Genomic DNA, 22,886 nt, shown 5'->3' with positions numbered 1-22,886 from the left:
TGTTCAAGATAATCTCTTAAGTCTCAAAGGACAAACTGAGCATGAAGATAAACTAAAAAAAATAACTCACATGACTTGTCATCAATAATGCTTTTAAGCCGTTTTATTTCACTTCGGGCAGCAGTTATCTTCTTCTCAAGGATTTCAATCAAATTGGTGTCAACCTTTTCCCGCATGGATGAAATCTGATGTTTCTGCTGTTCTATACTAAAAAGAAGACCCTGCTCCTGATTCTCTGCTCGCTCTCTTCGTTTCACTTCTTCCTCCAAACGTTTCTCTAGCACACGTAATTTCTCCCTGTTGATAATGAAAGGAAAAATGAGAAATTTTCTAAATCTGGATACTTCATTTTGCTCCCCTTCCTATGACCAAATCAATTTCAGATCTTCAAAATGAAATGATTTCTAACTGTGTGTAGTGTCTCTGGTCAAAATTTGCAAAGTAAAGTCAAGCTTTCCCTGACTCATCTATAACTGCCAGTCACTCAATCTATCTAGCCAGGATGTCTTTTTCATATTTTCTTTCAAACATTTCCACCATTTCCCATGTTAACACCATGAAGAGATGAAGAAATGGCCTCATTCACTAACATATACACTCTCTAGCTGTCATAAAGAATGCACCAAAACCAAAGCTGCCTATCCAAAACCAGGCCCTACAGAGCATTTTGTAGTTTACCAAACACCTTTATAAGCCCTGGTTCAGCCCACTGACAGCATTTCATCCCCCATATACCACATCACTCCTATTTACATTATTCCTTCCACACCTCACACCCTCCTGCATCTTCAAAGCATTTTTTCCCTCTATCTCTCCACCTTCTTCTTGGCCTCCTCCTTTTCCTTGCTCCCTCTACTTCTGACATGCATAACCTCTTAGTCATTCTCTCCTTACTCATCATATCAATATGTCCAAACATTTTCAGCACAGCCTCATGAGGTCTCTCATAAATACTCCTCCAACAACCCCTCTCTCTCTCATCATTTTTTATTCAATCAACCCTCCTCACAAGACATGTTGCCCTCAAACATTTTATTTCCAAAACATCCACCTTCTTTACATTTTTGTCCAAGACCCATGCCTTGCATCCATATAAAACTAACAAGACTACTTTACCATCAAACATACACATCTTTGACCTTATAGACAGTGACCTCTTCCCACATTCAAGGAAGACCTGAATAAGATTATCATCTAACATGAAACTCAAGGAAGACCTGAATAAGATCATCATCTAACATGAAATAAGTTTCACAATTCTGAGTGTGAGAAGGACTTGGGAATGAGGAGACATCAGACATCATCTCTAACCTGTTATCAGAGTCACCTGCTAAGAGATTAGTAAAAGAGACAAACTGACTTCTCAGGTTCAGGCACTACATCCAAAAAAGCACAAAGAGCTAACAGAGACTGTGCAGAGGTGGGCAACAAAGGTGCTACCAGGATTAAGAGAGCTATGTTACAAGGCAAAGCTAAAAGCTTTAAATCTGCCCACCTTTTAAGAGTGAAAAGTGAAGGGTAACCCAATCATAACCTTAAAGTGTTTCTGAACAGATTGATGATGCAGACAGAAAAACATTTGTCAAGAGATTTAGGGATAGAGCAACCAGAGAAGTTATGCGAAATTCAGAGAGAAACTTGTCAAAAAAGATGTAGAGAAGTACTTTCATAGCATAAGAAGGTTGGATGAATGAAACAAAATGACTGATGGCAAGGTTAATGCAGACAGCATAAACAAATTCAAACTGCATGATTGTAAAAAAAATGTTCAAGAGATGGGGCCACAGGGCGTAAAACTATCTCACTGCACTGTAGAGAATAGGTAATTAGAATGTGGTAATTATTAACACACACACACAGGGCCCCCACAAGTGTGAAACCCCCCTCATTGTACCCTACAAATAGGTAATTACAACAAACACACAACATACATACACAGGGAAATACCACCTATAATAGACAACATGTTTTGCAACATGTAGAGCAGCTGATATGCAGAGTTTGTCCAATAAGCTTAAGCTTACAACACTTATGTAATGATCAATATGCCGCAGAGTGTAAAACTATTTCACTGCACTGTAGAGAATAGGTAATTAGAATATGGTAATTATTAACACACACACAGGGCCACCACAAGTGTGAAACCCCCCTCATTGTACCCTACAAATAGGTAATTATGCAAACAAACACACAACATACATATACAGAGAAATACCGCCTGTAATAGACAACATGTTTTGCAACATGTAGAGCAGCTGATATGCAGAGTTTGTCCAATAAGCTTAAGCTTACAACACTTATGTAATGGTCAACATGCAGTTACAGTTAGCAGTAATTTTGTCTTTAATAATGAAGCCTGCAGTTGGCAGACTAAATATTTGTATATGTGGTTTTAAAGAAATGCAACTAGCCACATACTTTCATTAAAAACTCGGGTAGAAGTTGGTATTGGGGGGGTTAGTGACATCTGTGTAGTGAGATCGTACTTTAATAGTAGTCAAGCAACACTCCTGTGACCCAGGTAGCTGCCTTTTCTTTCAACATCATCCATACATGGACTGCTGGTATTCTGTCCACAAGCATAAAGTCTCTCCTCACATATAACACTTGACAGCACTTAGCTCACATAACTCATTCTTCATAATTAGATTTTCTGCACCGAGCACCATGCACTAGCCCTGCCTTCAGGCAAAATGACAAGCAATACATAATAGTAGCATGTAGGAATGTTAGACTCGAACATTAGGTTGAAACATTAGGTAGAACTAGCAGATAGCAGCATTAGCTGGAAGCATTATGTCTACTAGAAGTAGTAGGTTGGAACATTATGAAGAAATCTTAGGTAGAAGTAGCAGGTAGGAACATTAGGTAGGAGCCTCTAAAAACACTGCATCAGAGTTGCCCTTTGCCAGTAGCCTGTTTAGGATGAGGCACTAAAGACTAAGAAGCAGCACTGGAGTTCAACAGTTATGGAAAGTTTTGCCATGGCCATCCCCTTGTGGAAGTATCCAAAGGAAACTTGCATCTGAGATGAAGAAAGACATATATAAGAATTTGCCACTGCTACCTGTTTCACTAAAAATTTTGAAAATTAATGGCAGTGATAATATCCCTCATAAAAAGTCACCACTACCAATTAGCAATGCTAATCTCTTCTGTATTACTCTCTCAATTCACATTAAAACACCACAACCCTTGCCCACCATGTCCATCAGAGCCTGGTGAATTCTCTTGCCAGCTTTTGCTCTGTCTTCATAGAGTGCACTCTCTTTTTAGTACATGCTCGCCATTTCTCCCATGAGAGGTAGTGTCAAGAACAGATGACAGAGCCTTACAGGTAAAATTCTTTTCTTAATTCCTCACTCTGTTCCTTCTTTTAGAAAGTAATACAGGAATGGAGGATTTCCAGCCATCTGCTCCGTGCATTTACATATAACATTTACATTTAATACTGCACTACATACTTCTCACTTTGGGGGAATGAATAAGAAAAAGAGTACTCAGGACACAAGTATAAAACACTATGGTAAGTTCAAAGTGCATGATAAGCACATAGACTGAAGCATACTGATGAACTGCAAAAGTGAAAAGCTGATTGTAGATCCAAGAAGTCATAAAACATTACTGTGATAATCGTTAAATAGCCACTTAAAAATATTTTTTCAAATAGCTGAAAGAGTAAATGCTAAAACTGTGAATACCAAGGATTGGGTCTATTGTTGGGTCTTTGCATACCATGGTTCTGTGCATACACACTTGGAAAAATAGGCATTGTTTCGCCAACAACAGCATCAAGTCTAAGGATCCGCAGTTTTCCACAGCATGCACCTCTATATTTTCATTCATGCAGTGGGCAACTGTCATACAGCAGCAGGCTGCTTGTGGCCCAGCCTGGTAGACTATTATTTGTATGAAGTTCCTAAAAATACCTATAACAAGATTTAGGCAAAATGGCAAGGGTAAATTTATATACATAAGATTATTATTCTCAGCTGCCACCTGCATTTCATAATTTCATTCCTTTATTCATCTGGGACTGATTTCAACCATATGCCACGTTTTCTCTTATGTTTCTGTAGTTGATCTATTCATGTTTCTTATTTCTCCATGCAGTACCCTAAATACTCATTCTAGCTTGTGTGACATTTTCTGTATGTTCCATGGCATTCTTGATGACTTAAAAACTCTGTATCTTCTCTGCTAAGAAGCTCTCTGGTTATGCACATTTTCCTTTATATCTTCAATATGTTGCCATACACAGATTATCATACAACTTTCACTTCTTTCTCGGCTATACAGTTGCAGTTCTTTCAGCTTTTCGTGGAGGTCCATATGTTCCATCCCCTTAATTCTGCCTTTTTATTTTTTGCATTGGAGGCTTCAGTCACAGAAAAAAGTCCATATCAAGGCTGAGCTTTAATTGAAATCTAAAAAGGATAATGAAATGCAAAAACAAAAGACATGGTAAAGTATTTACTAATCTTGGAGGAAGTGAAAAACTTCTTTATTTTGTAAAGTGCCAGGTCATAGTTATCAGGAAAGACATGAGGAGGTAGAGAGATCTGAAGCCCTGAAGTGCAAGGAAAGAAACAGTTATCAAAACTGCCCTCCCTTGAGTTACTAATGGCCCCGCAGTAATCACGTGATGCAGCAGCTTGCTGAGCATTGTGTGGTCTAGCAAGTGGTGGCGGCACACACGCAGCCAGCTCTTGGCAACAAAAGCCAATGTAATACTTAGAGAAGAGGGGAAAAAGAACCAACACTGTAGTGTAAGGCAAGCAGGTCAAGTTCTGAGGTTAACTTGATTGAGTTTATAAGTCTGCTTTCAATTCAACTATGTGAAGTAGTTCTCTTTTCTCTATATATATTGTGTTTATTTCAAATTCTTTTTTGATGAACATATGACACAGTGGCATTCAATTTTGCTTCTCATTTTTTTTTTTTTCATACTATTTGCCATTTCCCGCGTTAGCGAGGTAGCGTTAAGAACAGAGAACTGGGCCTTAGAGGGAATATCCTCACCTGACCCCCTTCTCTGTTCCTTCTTTTGGAAAATTAAAAAAAAACAAGAGAGGGGAGGATTTCCAGCCACCCGCTCCCTCCCCTTTTAGTCGCCTTCTACAACACGCAGGGAATACGTGGGAAGTATTCTTTCTCCCCCATCCCCAGGGATATGCTTCTCATATACACATTAAATATTTTCATTAAAATGGACACAGTGGCATTCAATTTTGCTTCTCATATACACATTAAATATTTTCATTAAAATGTTTCTATTTCTTGTAGAGAAAGTTATCAAAATCATTCCACTCATCAATTCATTTGATAGTTCTATCTTCTCAATATGTTCTGTGAAATCTATTTTCTTATTCATGATGACACACAAATCTTTTACATTTGGTTCACTCTGTATTAATTTCCATCATGCCTTTATATGACATTACTAATGAGTCCTTCTTTGGCCAATAATTTTTTTTTTCAAATTAATCTTCAAGTTCCATTAGGTTCACTTTTATCCACTTGTCAATTGTGTTAAGTCTTTAATCATCCCCATCACATCAGTTTCAGATCAAAATATTTTGCTTACTCTGGTGTCATCAGCAAAGCTCCTTACTATGCTTGCCTTTACTTCAATGATGATGTCTCATATCATTATTATAAAGAGTACAGAGGATAACACTGTTCACTGTGGTACAAATGACTGGACACTTTTTTCCTTATTCATCGTTCTGTTTGATATCAGTTTGAAGTTCTTGTCAAAAACTCTCTAATCCACCTTCCTAACTTACTCTTTATGTTTTGTTTAGCTACTTTCTCAAGCAAAATCCTATACTTTACTTCATCAGATGTTTTTGTTAAGATTTTTCCAAAGATTACACTTTCATATACAGCAGTTGCAATGAGCTCATAACTGAGTTTCCATACTTTTCCCTGGCGTAAATCCATGTCGGCCTTAGTTTATGTAACTATTCTTGATCAGATATGTCCTTTTATCACTTTCATAAAATCTTATTACATGTCAAGTAAGCTATCTGGTTTGCATTGTTTAGGTATCAGCTTAGATTATCCTTTATTTTTCAGTGTCATACATCCAATCTATGAATGTCTGCGATTTTGCTCTCACATATATATATTTATGATGCGTGATGAGTTTCCCGCATCAACAAGCTAGTGCCAGGAAATAGATGAAGAACTGCCCATCCTCTCATACACACACACAAACACACACACACACATACACACAAACACACAAATATATATTTCTTTTATCTTTATACTTTGTCGGTCTCCTGCGTTAGCGAGGCAGCGCAAGGAAACAGATGAAAGAAAGGCCCAACCCACCCACATACACATATATATGCATATACGTTCACACACGCACATATACATACCTATGCATTTCAACTTATACGTATATGTACAAACACACACATAAGAAAATAGTGAAATTGGAGAAAAATGTAGCTTAGACATTGAAGCTTATTGATACAGTGGTTAAATTGATGAGAACTGTTATTGACGTTTGTGTAAATAAATTATACATTTCCTTTTTCCATAGCCAGAGATTGAACCATTATGTGACATTCATTTTTTCATTCATTTCAAGCTAGAAGTTTCAGTTTTCTAAATTGTTTCTTGCATTTTTCATATGTATATATATGTATGTGTGTGTGTGTGTATATGTGCGTATGTATGTGTATGTGTGTGTATGTGTATATGTATGTATATATGTATATTATCCCTGGGGATAGGGGTGAAAGAATACTTCGCACGTATTCCTCGCGTGTCGTAGAAAGCGATTAGAGGGGACGGGAGCGGGGGGCCAGAAATCCTCCCCTCCTTGTATTAACTTTCTAAAATGGGAAACAGAAGAAGGAGTCACGCGGGGAGTGCTCATCCTCCTCGAAGGCTCAGAGTGGGGTGCCTAAATGTGTGTGGATGTAACCAAGATGTGAAAAAAGGAGAGATAGGTAGTATGTTTGAGGAAAGGAACCTGGAAGTTTTGGCTCTGAGTGAAACGAAGCTCAAGGGTAAAGGGGAAGAGTGGTTTGGGAATGTCTGGGGAGTAAAGTCAGGGGTTAGTGAGAGGACAAGAGCAAGGGAAGGAGTAGCAATACTCCTGAAACAGGAGTTGTGGGAGTATGTGATAGAATGTAAGAAAGTAAATTCTCGATTAATATGGGTAAAACTGAAAGTTGATGGAGAGAGGTGGGTGATTATTGGTGCATATGCACCTGGGCATGAGAAGAAAGATCATGAGAGGCAAGTGTTTTGGGGGCAGCTGAATGAGTGTGTTAGTGGTTTTGATGCACGAGACCGGGTTATAGTGATGGGTGATTTGAATGCAAAGGTGAGTAATGTGGCAGTTGAGGGAATAATTGGTATACATGGGGTGTTCAGTGTTGTAAATGGAAATGGTGAAGAGCTTGTAGATTTATGTGCTGAAAAAGGACTGATGATTGGGAATACCTGGTTTAAAAAGCGAGATATACATAAGTATACTTATGTAAGTAGGAGAGATGGCCAGAGAGCGTTATTGGATTACGTGTTAATTGACAGGCGTGCGAAAGAAAGACTTTTGGATGTTAATGTGCTGAGAGGTGCAACTGGAGGGATGTCTGATCATTATCTTGTGGAGGCTAAGGTGAAGATTTGTATGGGTTTTCAGAAAAGAAGAGTGAATGTTGGGGTGAAGAGGGTGGTGAGAGTAAGTGAGCTTGGGAAGGAGACCTGTGTGAGGAAGTACCAGGAGAGACTGTGTACAGAATGGAAAAAGGTGAGAACAATGGAAGTAAGGGGAGTGGGGGAGGAATGGGATGTATTTAGGGAATCAGTGATGGATTGCACAAAAGATGCTTGTGGCATGAGAAGAGTGGGAGGTGGGTTGATTAGAAAGGGTAGTGAGTGGTGGGATGAAGAAGTAAGAGTATTAGTGAAAGAGAAGAGAGAGGCATTTGGACGATTTTTGCAGGGAAAAAATGCAATTGAGTGGGAGATGTATAAAAGAAAGAGGCAGGAGGTCCAGAGAAAGGTGCAAGAGGTGAAAAAAAGGGCAAATGAGAGTTGGGGTGAGAGAGTATCATTAAATTTTAGGGAGAATAAAAAGATGTTCTGGAAGGAGGTAAATAAAGTGCATAAGACAAGGGAGCAAATGGGAACTTCAGTGAAGGGCGCAAATGGGGAGGTGATAACAAGTAGTGGTGATGTGAGAAGGAGATGGAGTGAGTATTTTGAAGGTTTGTTGAATGTGTTTGATGACAGAGTGGCAGATATAGGGTGTTTTGGTCGAGGTGGTGTGCAAAGTGAGAGGGTTAGGGAAAATGATTTGGTAAACAGAGAAGAGGTAGTGAAAGCTTTGCGGAAGATGATAGCCGGCAAGGCAGCAGGTTTGGATGGTATTGCAGTGGAATTTATTAAAAAAGGGGGTGACTGTATTGTTGACTGGTTGGTAAGGTTATTTAATGTATGTATGACTCATGGTGAGGTGCCTGAGGATTGGCGGAATGCGTGCATAGTGCCATTGTACAAAGGCAAAGGGGATAAGAGTGAGTGCTCAAATTACAGAGGTATAAGTTTGTTGAGTATTCCTGGTAAATTATATGGGAGGGTATTGATTGAGAGGGTGAAGGCATGTACAGAGCATGAGATTGGGGAAGAGCAGTGTGGTTTCAGAAGTGGTAGAGGATGTGTGGATCAGGTGTTTGCTTTGAAGAATGTATGTGAGAAATACTTAGAAAAGCAAATGGATTTGTATGTAGCATTTATGGATCTGGAGAAGGCATATGATAGAGTTGATAGAGATGCTCTGTGGAAGGTATTAAGAATATATGGTGTGGGAGGCAAGTTGTTAGAAGCAGTGAAAAGTTTTTATCGAGGATGTAAGGCATGTGTACGTGTAGGAAGAGAGGAAAGTGATTGGTTCTCAGTGAATGTAGGTTTGCAGCAGGGGTGTGTGATGTCTCCATGGTTGTTTAATTTGTTTATGGATGGGGTTGTTAGGGAGGTAAATGCAAGAGTTTTGGAAAGAGGGGCAAGGATGAAGTCTGTTGTGGATGAGAGAGCTTGGGAAGTGAGTCAGTTGTTGTTCGCTGATGATACAGCGCTGGTGGCTGATTCATGTGAGAAGCTGCAGAAGCTGGTGACTGAGTTTGGTAAAGTGTGTGGAAGAAGAAAGTTAAGAGTAAATGTGAATAAGAGCAAGGTTATTAAGTACAGTAGGGTTGAGGGTCAAGTCAATTGGGAGGTGAGTTTGAATGGAGAAAAACTGGAGGAAGTGAAGTGTTTTAGATATCTGGGAGTGGATCTGGCAGCGGATGGAACCATGGAAGCGGAAGTGGATCATAGGGTGGGGGAGGGGGCGAAAATTCTGGGAGCCTTGAAGAATGTGTGGAAGTCGAGAACATTATCTCGGAAAGCAAAAATGGGTATGTTTGAAGGAATAGTGGTTCCAACAATGTTGTATGGTTGCGAGGCGTGGGCTATGGATAGAGTTGTGCGCAGGAGGATGGATGTGCTGGAAATGAGATGTTTGAGGACAATGTGTGGTGTGAGGTAGTTTGATCGAGTGAGTAACGTAAGGGTAAGAGAGATGTGTGGAAATAAAAAGAGCGTGGTTGAGAGAGCAGAAGAGGGTGTTTTGAAGTGGTTTGGGCAAATGGAGAGAATGAGTGAGGAAAGATTGACCAAGAGGATATATGTGTCGGAGGTGGAGGGAACGAGGAGAAGAGGGAGACCAAATTGGAGGTGGAAAGATGGAGTGAAAAAGATTTTGTGTGATCGGGGCCTGAACATGCAGGAGGGTGAAAGGAGGGCAAGGAATAGAGTGAATTGGAGCGATGTGGTATACCGGGGTTGACGTGCTGTCAGTGGATTGAATCAAGGCATGTGAAGCGTCTGGGGTAAACCATGGAAAGCTGTGTAGGTATGTATATTTGCGTGTGTGGACGTATGTATATACATGTGTATGGGGGGGGGGTTGGGCCATTTCTTTCGTCTGTTTCCTTGTGCTACCTCGCAAACGCGGGAGACAGCGACAAAGTATAAAAAAAAAAAAAAACATCCAATCTATGAATGTCTGCGATTTTGCTCTCACATATATATATTTATGATGCGTGATGGGTTTCCCGCATCAGCAAGCTAGTGCCAGGAAATAGATGAAGAACTGCCCATCCTCTCATACACACACACAAACACACACATACACACATACACACAAATATATATTTCTTTTATCTTTATACTTTGTCGGTCTCCTGCGTTAGCGAGGCAGCGCAAGGAAACAGATGAAAGAAAGGCCCAACCCACCCACATACACATATATATGCATATACGTTCACACACGCACATATACATACCTATGCATTTCAACTTATATGTATATGTACAAACACACACATAAATACACATGCATCTTTTCACCTCCAATTTAGTCTCTCACTTCTCGTTCTCTCCACCTCTGACACATATATCCTCTTTGTCAATCTTTCCTCAATTATTCTCTCCATGTGACCAACCCATTTCAAAACACCCTCATCTGCTCTAGTAACCAAACTCTTTTTATTAGCACACAACTTTCGTCCCCTTCCCCACCCTGTGACTCACTCCCGCTTCCATGGTTCCATCCGCTGCCAGAACCACTCCTAGATATTTAAAACACTTCACTTCCTCCAGTTTTTCTCCATTCAAACTTACCTCCCAATTGACTTGACCCTCACCCTACTGTACCTAATAACCTTGCTCTTATTCACATTTACTCTCAGCTTTCTTCTTTCACACACTTTACCAAACTCAGGCACCAGCTTCAGTTTCTCACCCAAAACAGCCACCAGCCCTATATCATCAGCGAACAAAAACTGACTCACTTCCCAAGCTCTCTCATCCCCAAGAGACTACATACTTGCCCCTCTCTCCAAAACTCTTGCACTTACCTCCCTAACAACCCCATCCATAAACAAATTAAACAACCATATTGACATCACTCACCCCTGCCACAAACCAACATTCACTGAGAACCAATCCCTTTACTCTCTTCCTACTCGTACACATGCCTTACATCCTCGATAAAACCTTCTCACTGCTTCTAGCAAATTTCCTCCAACGCCATATATTCTTAATACCTTCCACAGAGCATCTCTATCAACTCAATCATATGCCTTCTCCAGATCCATAAATGCTACATACAAATCCATTTGCTTTTCTAAAAATTTCTCATATACATTCTTCAAAGCAAACACCTGATCCACAAATCCTCTACCACTTATGAAACCACACTGCTCTTCCCCAATCTGATGCTCTGAACATGCTTTCACCCTCTCAATCAATACCCACCCATATAATTTCCCAGGAATACTCAACAAACTTATACCTCTGTAATTTGAGCACTCACTTTTATCCCCTTTGCCTTTGTACAATGGCACTATCCATGCATTTTGCCAATCCTCAGGCACCTCACCATGAGTCATACATACATTAAATATCCTTACCAACCAGTCAACAACACAGTCAACCCCTTTTTTAATAAATTCCACTGCAATACCATCCAAACCCGCTGCCTTGCCGGCTTTCATCTTCCGCAAAGCTTTCACTCCCTCTTCTCTGTTTACCTAATCATTCTCCCTAACCCTCTCACTTAGCATACCACCTCAACCAAAACACCCTATATCTGCCACTCTATCGTCTAACATTCAACAAACCTTCAAGATACTGACTCCATCTCCTTCTCACATCACCACTACTCTTTAGTACCTCCACATTAGCCCCTTTCACTGATGTTCTCATTTGTTCTCTTGTCTTATGCACTTTATTTACCTCCTTCCAAAACATCTTTTTATTCTCCCTAAAATTTAATGATACTCTCTCATCCAACTCTCATTTGCCCTCTTTTTCACCTCTTGCACTTTTCTCTTCACCTCCTCCCTCTTTCTTTTATACATCTCCTAGTCATTTGCACTATTTCCTTGCAAAAAACATCCAAATGCCTCTCTCTTCTCTTTCACTAATAATCTTACTTCTTCATCCCACCACTCACTACCCTTTCTAATCTGTCCACCTTCCACACTTCTGAAGCCACAAGCATCTTTTGCGCACGTCATCACTGCTTCCCTAAATACATCCCATTCCTCCCCCACTCCCATTACATCATTTGCTCTCATCTTTTTCCATTCTGCACTCAGTCTCATACAAGTCTCCTTCCCAAGCTCACTTACTCTAACCACTCTCTTCACACTAACATTCTCTCTTCTTTTCTGAAAAACCTACAAATCTTCACTTCACAAATCTACAAATCTTCACTTTCGCCTCCACAAGATAATGATCAGACATCCCTCTAGTTTCACCTCTCAGCACATTAACATCTAAAAGTCTCTCTTTCACGAACCTATCAATTAACACATAATCCAATAACGCTCTCCGGCCATCTCTCCTACTTACATACATATATTCATGTATATCTCTCTTTTTAAATCAGGCATTCCCAATCACCAGTCCTTTCTCAGCACACAAATCTACAAGCTCTTCACCATTTCCATTTACAACACTGAACACCACATGTGCACCAATTATTCCCTCAACTACCACATTACTCACCTTTGCATTCAAATCACCCATCACTATAACCCAGTCTCGTGCATCAAAACTACTAACACACTCAATCAACTTCTCCCAAAACACTTGCCTCATGATCTTTCTCATGCCCAGGTGCATAGGCACCAATAATCACCCATCTCTCTCCATCCACTTTCAATTTTACCCATATCAATCTAGAGTTTACTTTCTTACACTCTATCACATACTCCCACAACTCCTGTTTAAGGAGTAGTGCTAATCCTTCCTTTGCTCATGTCCTCCCACCAACCCCTGACTTGACTCCCAAACCATTCCCAAACCACTCTTCCCCTTTACACTTGAGCTTCGTTTCACGAACAGCCAAAACATCCAGGTTCCTTTCCTCGAACATACTCCCTATCTCTCCTTTTTTCTCATCTTGGTTACATACACACACTTTTAGACACCCCAATCTGAGCCTTCGAGGAGGATGAGCACTACACGCGTGACATCTTATGTTTCCCCTTTTAGAAAGAAAAAATACAAGGAGGGGAATGTTTCTAGCCCCCCGCTCCCGTCCCCTTCAGTCGCCTTCTACGACATGTGAGGGCTGCGCGGGAAGCATCCTTTCTGCCCTATCCCAAGGGATAGGGGAGAAAGAATACACACACACATATATAAATTTATCTATTTATTTACTATACTTTGTCACTGTCTCTCACGTTAGCAAGGTAGGTCAAGGAAACAGACGAAAGAATGGCCCAACCCACCCATATACACATGTATATACATACATGTCCACACATGCACATATACATACCTATACATTTCAATATATATATATATATATATATATATATATATATATATATATATATATATATATATATATATATATATATATATTTTTTTTTTTTTTTTTTCAAACTATTCGCCATTTCCCACATCAGCAAGGTAGCGTTAAGAACAGAGGACTGGGCCTCTGAGGGAACATCCTCACCTTGCCCCCTTCTCTGTTCCTTTTTTTGGAAAATTAAAAAAAAAAAAAGAGGGGAGGATTTCCAGCCCCCCCGCTCCCTCCCCTTTTAGTCGCTTTCTACGACACGCAGCGAATAAGTGGGAAGTATTCTTTCTCCCCTATCCCCAGGGATAATATATATATATATATATATATATATATATATATATATATATATATATATATATATATTTTTTTTTCTACCGGTCTCCCGCGTTTGCAAGGTAGCGTAAGGAAACAGACGAAAGAAATGGCCCAACCCACCCCCATACACATGTATATACATACGTCCACACACGCAAATATACATACCTACACAGCTTTCCAGGGTTTACCCCAGACGCTTCACATGCCTTGATTCAATCCACTGACAGCACGTCAACCCCGGTATACCACATCGCTCCAATTCACTCTATTCCTTGCCCTCCTTTCACCCTCCTGCATGTTCAGGCCCCGATCACACAAAATCTTTTTCACTCCATCTTTCCACCTCCAATTTGGTCTCCCTCTTCTCCTCGTTCCCTCCACCTCCGACACATATATCCTCTTGGTCAATCTTTCCTCACTCATTCTCTCCATGTGCCCAAACCACTTTCAAAACACCCTCTTCTGCTCTCTCAACCACGCTCTTTCTATTTCCACACATCTCTCTTACCCTTACGTTACTCACTCGATCAAACCACCTCACACCACACATTGTCCTCAAACATCTCATTTCCAGCACATCCATCCTCCTGCGCACAACTCTATCCATAGCCCACGCCTCGCAACCATACAACATTGTTGGAACCACTATTCCTTCAAACATACCCATTTTTGCTTTCCGAGATAATGTTCTCGACTTCCACACATTCTTCAAGGCTCCCAGAACTTTCGCCCCCTCCCCCACCCTATGATCCACCTCCGCATCCATGGTTCCATCCGCTGCCAGATCCACTCCCAGATATCTAAAACACTTCACTTCCTCCAGTTTTTCTCCATTCAAACTTACCTCCCAATTGACTTGACCCTCAACCCTACTGTACCTAATAACCTTGCTCTTATTCACATTTACTCTTAACTTTCTTCTTTCACACACTTTACCAAACTCAGTCACCAGCTTCTGCAGTTTCTCACATGAATCAGCCACCAGCGCTGTATCATCAGCGAACAACAACTGACTCACTTCTCAAGCTCTCTCATCCCCAACAGACTTCATACTTGCCCCTCTTTCCAAAACTCTTGCATTTACCTCCCTAACAACCCCATCCATAAACAAATTAAACAACCATGGAGACATCACACACCCCTGCCGCAAACCTACATTCACTGAGAACCAATCACTTTCCTCTCTTCCTACACGTACACATGCCTTACACCCTCGATAAAAACTTTTCACTGCTTCTAACAACTTGCCTCCCACACCATATATTCTTAATACCTTCAACAGAGCATCTCTATCAACTCTATCATATGCCTTCTCCAGATCCATAAATGCTACATACAAATCCATTTGCTTTTCTAAGTATTTCTCACATACATTCTTCAAAGCAAACACCTGATCCACACATCCTCTACCACTTCTGAAACCACACTGCTCTTCCCCAATCTGATGCTCTGTACATGCCTTCACCCTCTCAATCAATACCCTCCCATATAATTTACCAGGAATACTCAACAAACTTATACCTCTGTAATTTGAGCACTCACTCTTATCCCCTTTGCCTTTGTACAATGGCACTATGCAAGCATTCCGCCAATCCTCAGGCACCTCACCATGAGTCATACATACATTAAATAACCTTACTTAGAAAAGCAAATGGATTTGTATGTAGCATTTATGGATCTGGAGAAGGCATATGATAGAGTTGATAGAGATGCTCTGTGGAAGGTATTAAGAATATATGGTGTGGGAGGCAAGTTGTTAGAAGCAGTGAAAAGTTTTTATCGAGGGTGTAAGGCATGTGTACGTGTAGGAAGAGAGGAAAGTGATTGGTTCTCAGTGAATGTAGGTTTGCGGCAGGGGTGTGTGATGTCTCCATGGTTGCTTAATTTGTTTATGGATGGGGTTGTTAGGGAGGTGAATGCAAGAGTTTTGGAAAGAGGGGCAAGTATGAAGTCTGTTGGGGATGAGAGAGCTTGGGAAGTGAGTCAGTTGTTGTTCGCTGATGATACAGCGCTGGTGGCTGATTCATGTGAGAAACTGCAGAAGCTGGTGACTGAGTTTGGTAAAGTGTGTGGAAGAAGAAAGTTAAGAGTAAATGTGAAAAAGAGCAAGGTTATTAGGTACAGTAGGGTTGAGGGTCAAGTCAATTGGGAGGTGAGTTTGAATGAAGAAAAACTGGAGGAAATGAAGTGTTTTAGATATCTGGGAGTGGACTGGCAGCGGATGGAACCATGGAAGCGGAAGTGGATCATAGGGTGGGGGAGGGGGCGAAAATTCTAGGGGCCTTGAAGAATGTGTGGAAGTCGAGAACATTATCTCGGAAAGCAAAAATGGGTATGTTTGAAGGAATAGTGGTTCCAACAATGTTGTATGGTTGCGAGGCGTGGGCTATGGATAGAGTTGTGTGCAGGAGGATGGATGTGCTGGAAATGAGATGTTTGAGGACAATGTGTGGTGTGAGGAGGTTTGATAGAGTGAGTAACGTAAGGGTAAGAGAGATGTGTGAAAATAAAAAGAGCGTGGTTGAGAGAGCAGAAGAGGGTGTTTTGAAGTGGTTTGGGCACATGGAGAGAATGAGTGAGGAAAGATTGACCAAGGTGGAGGGAACGAGGAGAAGAGGGAGACCAAATTGGAGGTGGAAAGATGGAGTGAAAAAGATTTTGTGTGATCGGGGCCTGAACATGCAGGAGGGTGAAAGGAGGGCAAGGAATAGAGTGAATTGGAGCGATGTGGTATACCGGGGTTGACGTGCTGTCAGTGGATTCAATCAAGGCATGTGAAGCGTCTGGGGTAAACCATGGAAAGCTGTGTAGGTATGTATATTTGCGTGTGTGGACGTATGTATATACATGTGTATGGGGGGGGTTGGGCCATTTCTTTTCGTCTGTTTCCTTGCGCTACCTCGCAAACGCGGGAGACAGCGACAAAGTATAATAAAAGAAAATAAAATATATATATATATATATATATATATATATATATATATATATATATATATATATATAAATATATATTTTTTTTTTTTTTTTTTTTTTTTTTTATACTTTGTCGCTGTCTCCCGCGTTTGCGAGGTAGCGCAAGGAAACAGACGAAAGAAATGCCCCCCCCCCCCCATACACATGTACATACACACGTCCACACACGCAAATATACATACCTACACAGCTTTCCATGGTTTACCCCAGACGCTTCACATGCCTTGACTCAATCCACTGACAGCACGTCAACCCCTGTATACCACATGACTCCAATTCACTCTATTCCTTGCCCTCCTTTCACCCTCCTGCATGTTCAGGCCCCGATCACACAAAATCTTTTTCACTCCATCTTTCCACCTCCAATTTGGTCTCCCTCTTCTCCTCGTTCCCTCCACCTCCGACACATATATCCTCTTGGTCAATCTCTCCTCACTCATTCTCTCCATGTGCCCAAACCACTTCAAAACACCCTCTTCTGCTCTCTCAACCACGCTCTTTTTATTTCCACACATCTCTCTTACCCTTACGTTACTTACTCGATCAAACCACCTCACACCACACATTGTCCTCAAACATCTCATTTCCAGCACATCCATCCTCCTGCGCACATCTCTATCCATAGCCCACGCCTCGCAACCATACAACATTGTTGGAACCACTATTCCCTCAAACATACCCATTTTTGCTTTCCGAGATAATGTTCTCGACTTCCACACATTTTTCAAGGCTCCCAGAATTTTCGCCCCCTCCCCCACCCTATGATCCACTTCCGCTTCCATGGTTCCATCCGCTGACAGATCCACTCCCAGATATCTAAAACACTTCACTTCCTCCAGTTTTTCTCCATTCAAACTCACCTCCCAATTGACTTGACCCTCACCCCTACTGTACCTAATAACCTTGCTCTTATTCACATTTACTCTCAACTTTCTTCTTCCACACACTTTACCAAACTCAGTCACCAGCTTCTGCAGTTTCTCACATGAATCAGCCACCAGCGCTGTATCATCAGCGAACAACAACTGACTCACTTCCCAAGCTCTCTCATCCCCAACAGACTTCATACTTGCCCCTCTTTCCAGGACTCTTGCATTTACCTCCCTTACAACCCCATCCATAAACAAATTAAACAACCATGGAGACATCACACACCCCTGCCGCAAACCTACATTCACTGAGAACCAATCACTTTCCTCTCTTCCTACACGTACACATGCCTTACATCCTCGATAAAAACTTTTCACTGCTTCTAACAACTTGCCTCCCACACCATATATTCTTAATACCTTCCACAGAGCATCTCTATCAACTCTATCATATGCCTTCTCCAGATCCATAAATGCTACATACAAATCCATTTGCTTTTCTAAGTATTTCTCACATACATTCTTCAAAGCAAACACCTGATCCACACATCCTCTACCACTTCTGAAACCGCACTGCTCTTCCCCAATCTGATGCTCTGTACATGCCTTCACCCTCTCAATCAATACCCTCCCATATAATTTACCAGGAATACTCAACAAACTTATACCTCTGTAATTTGAGCACTCACTCTTATCCCCTTTGCCTTTGTACAATGGCACTATGCACGCATTCCGCCAATCCTCAGGCACCTCACCATGAGTCATACATACATTAAATAACCTTACCAACCAGTCAACAATACAGTCACCCCCTTTTTAATAAATTCCACTGCAATACCATCCAAACCTGCTGCCTTGCCGGCTTTCATCTTCCGCAAAGCTTTTACTACCTCTTCTCTGTTTACCAAATCATTTTCCCTAACCCTCTCACTTTGCACACCACCTCGACCAAAACACCCTATATCTGCCACTCTGTCATCAGACACATTCAACAAACCTTCAAAATACTCATTCCATCTCCTTCTCACATCACCGCTACTTGTTATCACCTCCCCATTTGCGCCCTTCACTGAAGTTCCCATTTGCTCCCTTGTCTTACGCACCCTATTTACCTCCTTCCAGAACATCTTTTTATTCTCCCTAAAATTTACTGATAGTCTCTCACCCCAACTCTCATTTGCCCTTTTTTTCACCTCTTGCACCTTTCTCTTGACCTCCTGTCTCTTTCTTTTATACTTCTCCCACTCAATTGCATTTTTTCCCTGCAAAAATCGTCCAAATGCCTCTCTCTTCTCTTTCACTAATACTCTTACTTCTTCATCCCACCACTCACTACCCTTTCTAAACAGCCCACCTCCCACTCTTCTCATGCCACAAGCATCTTTTGCGCAATCCATCACTGATTCCCTAAATACATCCCATTCCTCCCCCACTCCCCTTACTTCCATTGTTCTCACCTTTTTCCATTCTGTACACAGTCTCTCCTGGTACTTCCCCACACAGGTCTCCTTCCCAAGCTCACTTACTCTCACCACCTTCTTCACCCCAACATTCACTCCTCTTTTCTGAAAACCCATACTAATCTTCACCTTAGCCTCCACAAGATAATGATCAGACATCCCTCCAGTTGCACCTCTCAGCACATTAACATCCAAAAGTCTCTCTTTCGCAGCGCCTGTCAATTAACACGTAATCCAATAACGCTCTCTGGCCATCTCTCCTACTTACATAAGTATACTTATGTATATCTCGCTTTTTAAACCAGGTATTCCCAATCATCAGTCCTTTTTCAGCACATAAATCTACAAGCTCTTCACCATTTCCATTTACAACACTGAACACCCCATGCATACCAATTATTCCCTCAACTGCCACATTACTCACCTTTGCATTCAAATCACCCATCACTATAACCCGGTCTCGTGCATCAAAACCGCTAACACACTCATTTAGCTGCTCCCAAAACACTTGCCTCTCATGATCTTTCTTCTCATGCCCAGGTGCATATGCACCAATAATCACCCACCTCTCTCCATCAACTTTCAGTTTTACCCATATTAATCGAGAATTTACTTTCTTACATTCTATCACATACTCCCACAACTCCTGTTTCAGGAGTATTGCTACTCCTTCCCTTGCTCTTGTCCTCTCACTAACCCCTGACTTCACTCCCCAGACATTTCCAAACCACTCTTCCCCTTTACCCTTGAGCTTCGTTTCACTCAGAGCCAAAACATCCAGGTTCCTTTCCTCAAACATACTACCTATCTCTCCTTTTTTCACATCTTGGTTACATCCACACACATTTAGGCATCCCACTCTGAGCCTTCGAGGAGGATGATCACTCCCCGCGTGACTCCTTCTTCTGTTTCCCATTTTAGAAAGTTAATACAAGGAGGGGAGGATTTCCGGCCCCCCGCTCCCGTCCCCTCTAGTCGCTTTCTACGACACGCGAGGAATACGTGGGAAGTATTCTTTCACCCCTATCCCCAGGGATAATATACATATATATATACATATACACACACACACACATACACACACATACGCACATACACACACACACACACATACATATATATACATATGAAAAATGTAAGAAACAATTTATAAAACAAACTTTTAGCTTGAAAGAATGAAAAAAAATGAATGTCACATAATGGTTCAACCTCCCGGCTATGGAAAAGGAAATGTACAATTATTCACACAAACGCCAATAGCAGTTCTCATCAATTATCACCAATGTATCAATAAGCTTCAATGTCCAAGCTACATTTTTCTCCACTTCACTATTTTCTTGTCAAAAACACCATGCATGAAAACTATCACTCCATTAACACAACTATAAACATTTACTTCCCCTTTAAAATTAAGGTGATTGAATGAAAAGGTGAGTAATGTGGCTTTGAGGGAAAAATTGGTAGAATGGGGTGTTCATTGTTGTAAACGAAATGGTGAAGGCTTTAATTTATGTCTAAAAAAGGGATGGTGAATGGGAAACCTGGTTTAAAAAGCAAGATATACATAAGTTCTATGTAAAAAAGGAAGTGGCCAAGAGCGTATTGGATAACGTTTTAATTGCCCGGCCCCCGCGAAAGAGAGACTTTTGGATTTTAAAATGGCTGGGGGTTTCAATGGGGGAAATGCCCTGTCATTATCTTGTGGAGGCTAAGGTAAAGGGATTTGAAATAGGTTTCGAAAAGAAGAGGAAGTTGGGGTGAAAGGGTGGTGAGAGTAATGAGTGGAAGGAGATTTTGTTGAGGAAGTACCGGAAAGATGAGTACAGAATAAAAAAAGGTGAAAACAAGGGAAAGTAGAGGTGGGGGAGGAATGGGTTATTTAGGAATCAGTGAGGAGTGCGCAAAATTGCTTGTGGCTGAGAAAGTGGGAGGTGGGTTGATTAAAAGGGTAGTGAGTGGTGGGATGAAGAAGTAAGTTTAAATTAGTGAAAGAGAGAGAGAGGCTTTTGGCATATTTGAAGGAAAAAATGCAAATGAGTGGAGATGTATAAAAGAAAGAGACGGGAAGGTCAAGAAAAAGGTGAAAGAGGTGAAAAAGAGGGCAAATGAAAAGTTTGGGATGAGAGAGTATCATTAAATTTTAGGGAAAATAAAAAGGTGTTTTGGAAGGAGGTAAATAAAGTGCGTAAGACAAGGGAGCAAATGGGAACTTCAGTGAAGGGCGCTAATGGGGAGGTGATAACAAGTATTGGTGATGTGAAAAGGAGATGGAGTGAGTATTTTGAAGGTTTGTTGAATGTGTTTGATGATAGAGTAGCAGATATAGAGTGTTTTGGTCAAGGTGGTGTGCAAAGTGAGAGGGTTAGGGAAAATGATTTGGTAAACAGAGAAGAGGTAGTAAAAGCTTTGCGGAAGATGAAAGCCAGCAAGGCAGCAGGTTTGGATGGTATTGCAGTGGAATCTATTAAAAAAGGGGGTGACTGTATTGTTGACTGGTTGGTAAGGTTATTTAATGTATGTATGACTCATGGTGAGGTGCCTGAGGATTGGCGGAAATGCGTGCATAGTGCCATTGTACAAGGCAAAGGGGATAAGAGTGAGTGCTCAAATTTCAGAGGTATAAGTTTGTTGAGTATTCCTGGTAAACTATATGGGAGGGTATTGATTGAGAGGGTGAAGGCATGTACAGAGCATCAGATTGGGGAAGAGCAGTGTGGTTTCAGAAGTGGTAGAGGATGTGTGGATCAGGTCTTTGCTTTGAAGAATGTATGTGAGAAATACTTACAAAAGCAAATGGATTTGTATGTAGCATTTATGGATCTGGAGCAGGCATATGATAGAGTTGATAGAGATGCTCTGTGGAAGGTATTAAGAATATATAGTGTGGGAGGCAAGTTGTTAGAAGCAGTGAAAAGTTTTTATTGAGGATGTAAGGCATGTGTACGTGTAGGAAGAGAGGAAAGTGATTGGTTCTCAGTGAATGTAGGTTTGCGGCAGGGGTGTGTGATGTCTCCATGGTTGTTTAATTTGTTTATGGATGGGGTTGTTAGGGAGGTGAATGCAAAAGTTTTGGAGAGAGGGGCAAGTATGAAGTCTGTTGTGGATGAGAGAGCTTGGGAAGTGAGTCAGTTGTTGTTCGCTGATGATACAGCGCTGGTGGCTGATTCATGTGAGAAACTGCAGAAGCTGGTGACTGATTTCGTAAAGTGTGTGAAAAAGAAAGTTAAGAGTAAAGTGAAAAGAGAAAGGAAAATTAGTAATAGGTTGAGGCCAAGTCAATTGGAGGTAAGTTTGAATGGAGAAAAAATGGGGGAAGTAAGTGTTTTAGATCTGGGATGGATCGGCAGCGATGAAAAATGGAAGCGGAAGTGAATCATGGGGGGGGGGAGGGGGGAAAATTGGAGCTTGGGAAAAGTGTGGAAGTCGAGAAATTATCTCCGGGAAAACAAAATTGTATGTTTGAAGGTAGTGGTTTTCCCCCCCAAAGTGTATGGTTTTTGAGCCCTGGCTATGGATGCTTTGTGCGCAGAGGGTGGAGTGCTGAAATGGAAAGTTTGGGACAATGTGTGGGGGTGATGTGTTTGATCAGTAAGTAATGTAGGGTAAGAAGATTTTTTGTGGAAAAAAAGAGGGTTGTTGAGAGGCAGAAGAGGGGTTTGAAAGTTTGGGCAATGGAGAAATGAGTAGGAAAGAGTGACCAAGAGGATATATGTCGGAGGTGGGGGAACGAGGAGAAGTGGGAACCCAAAATTTGGGGGTGGAAAGTGAGTGAAAAAGATTTTGAGTGCCGGGGCCCCCGAACAAGCGGAGGGTGAAAGGAGGCAAGGGAAAAGAGGTGATTTGGGGTGTGTGGTATACCGGTTGGACGGCTGTCAG

General features: G+C 41.3%; 1 protein-coding gene across 2 annotated transcripts in view; it reads right to left on the bottom strand.

The window, feature by feature from the left end:
* Window positions 1–22,886, bottom strand: part of LOC139763141 (uncharacterized) — a 486,471-nt gene that overhangs the window by 347,568 nt on the left and 116,017 nt on the right. For both annotated transcript variants that reach the window (XM_071688843.1, XM_071688844.1), the window contains exon 5: window positions 71–297. In XM_071688843.1, the coding sequence (XP_071544944.1) occupies window positions 71–297 (227 nt within the window). The remainder of the gene's footprint in view (window positions 1–70; window positions 298–22,886) is intronic.

This window comes from Panulirus ornatus, chromosome 46, assembly GCF_036320965.1.
Source record: "Panulirus ornatus isolate Po-2019 chromosome 46, ASM3632096v1, whole genome shotgun sequence".
Lineage (NCBI taxonomy): Eukaryota > Metazoa > Arthropoda > Malacostraca > Decapoda > Palinuridae > Panulirus > Panulirus ornatus.
Note: the sequence above shows the minus strand (reverse complement) of the source record. Positions and strands in the feature narration are given on the sequence as shown.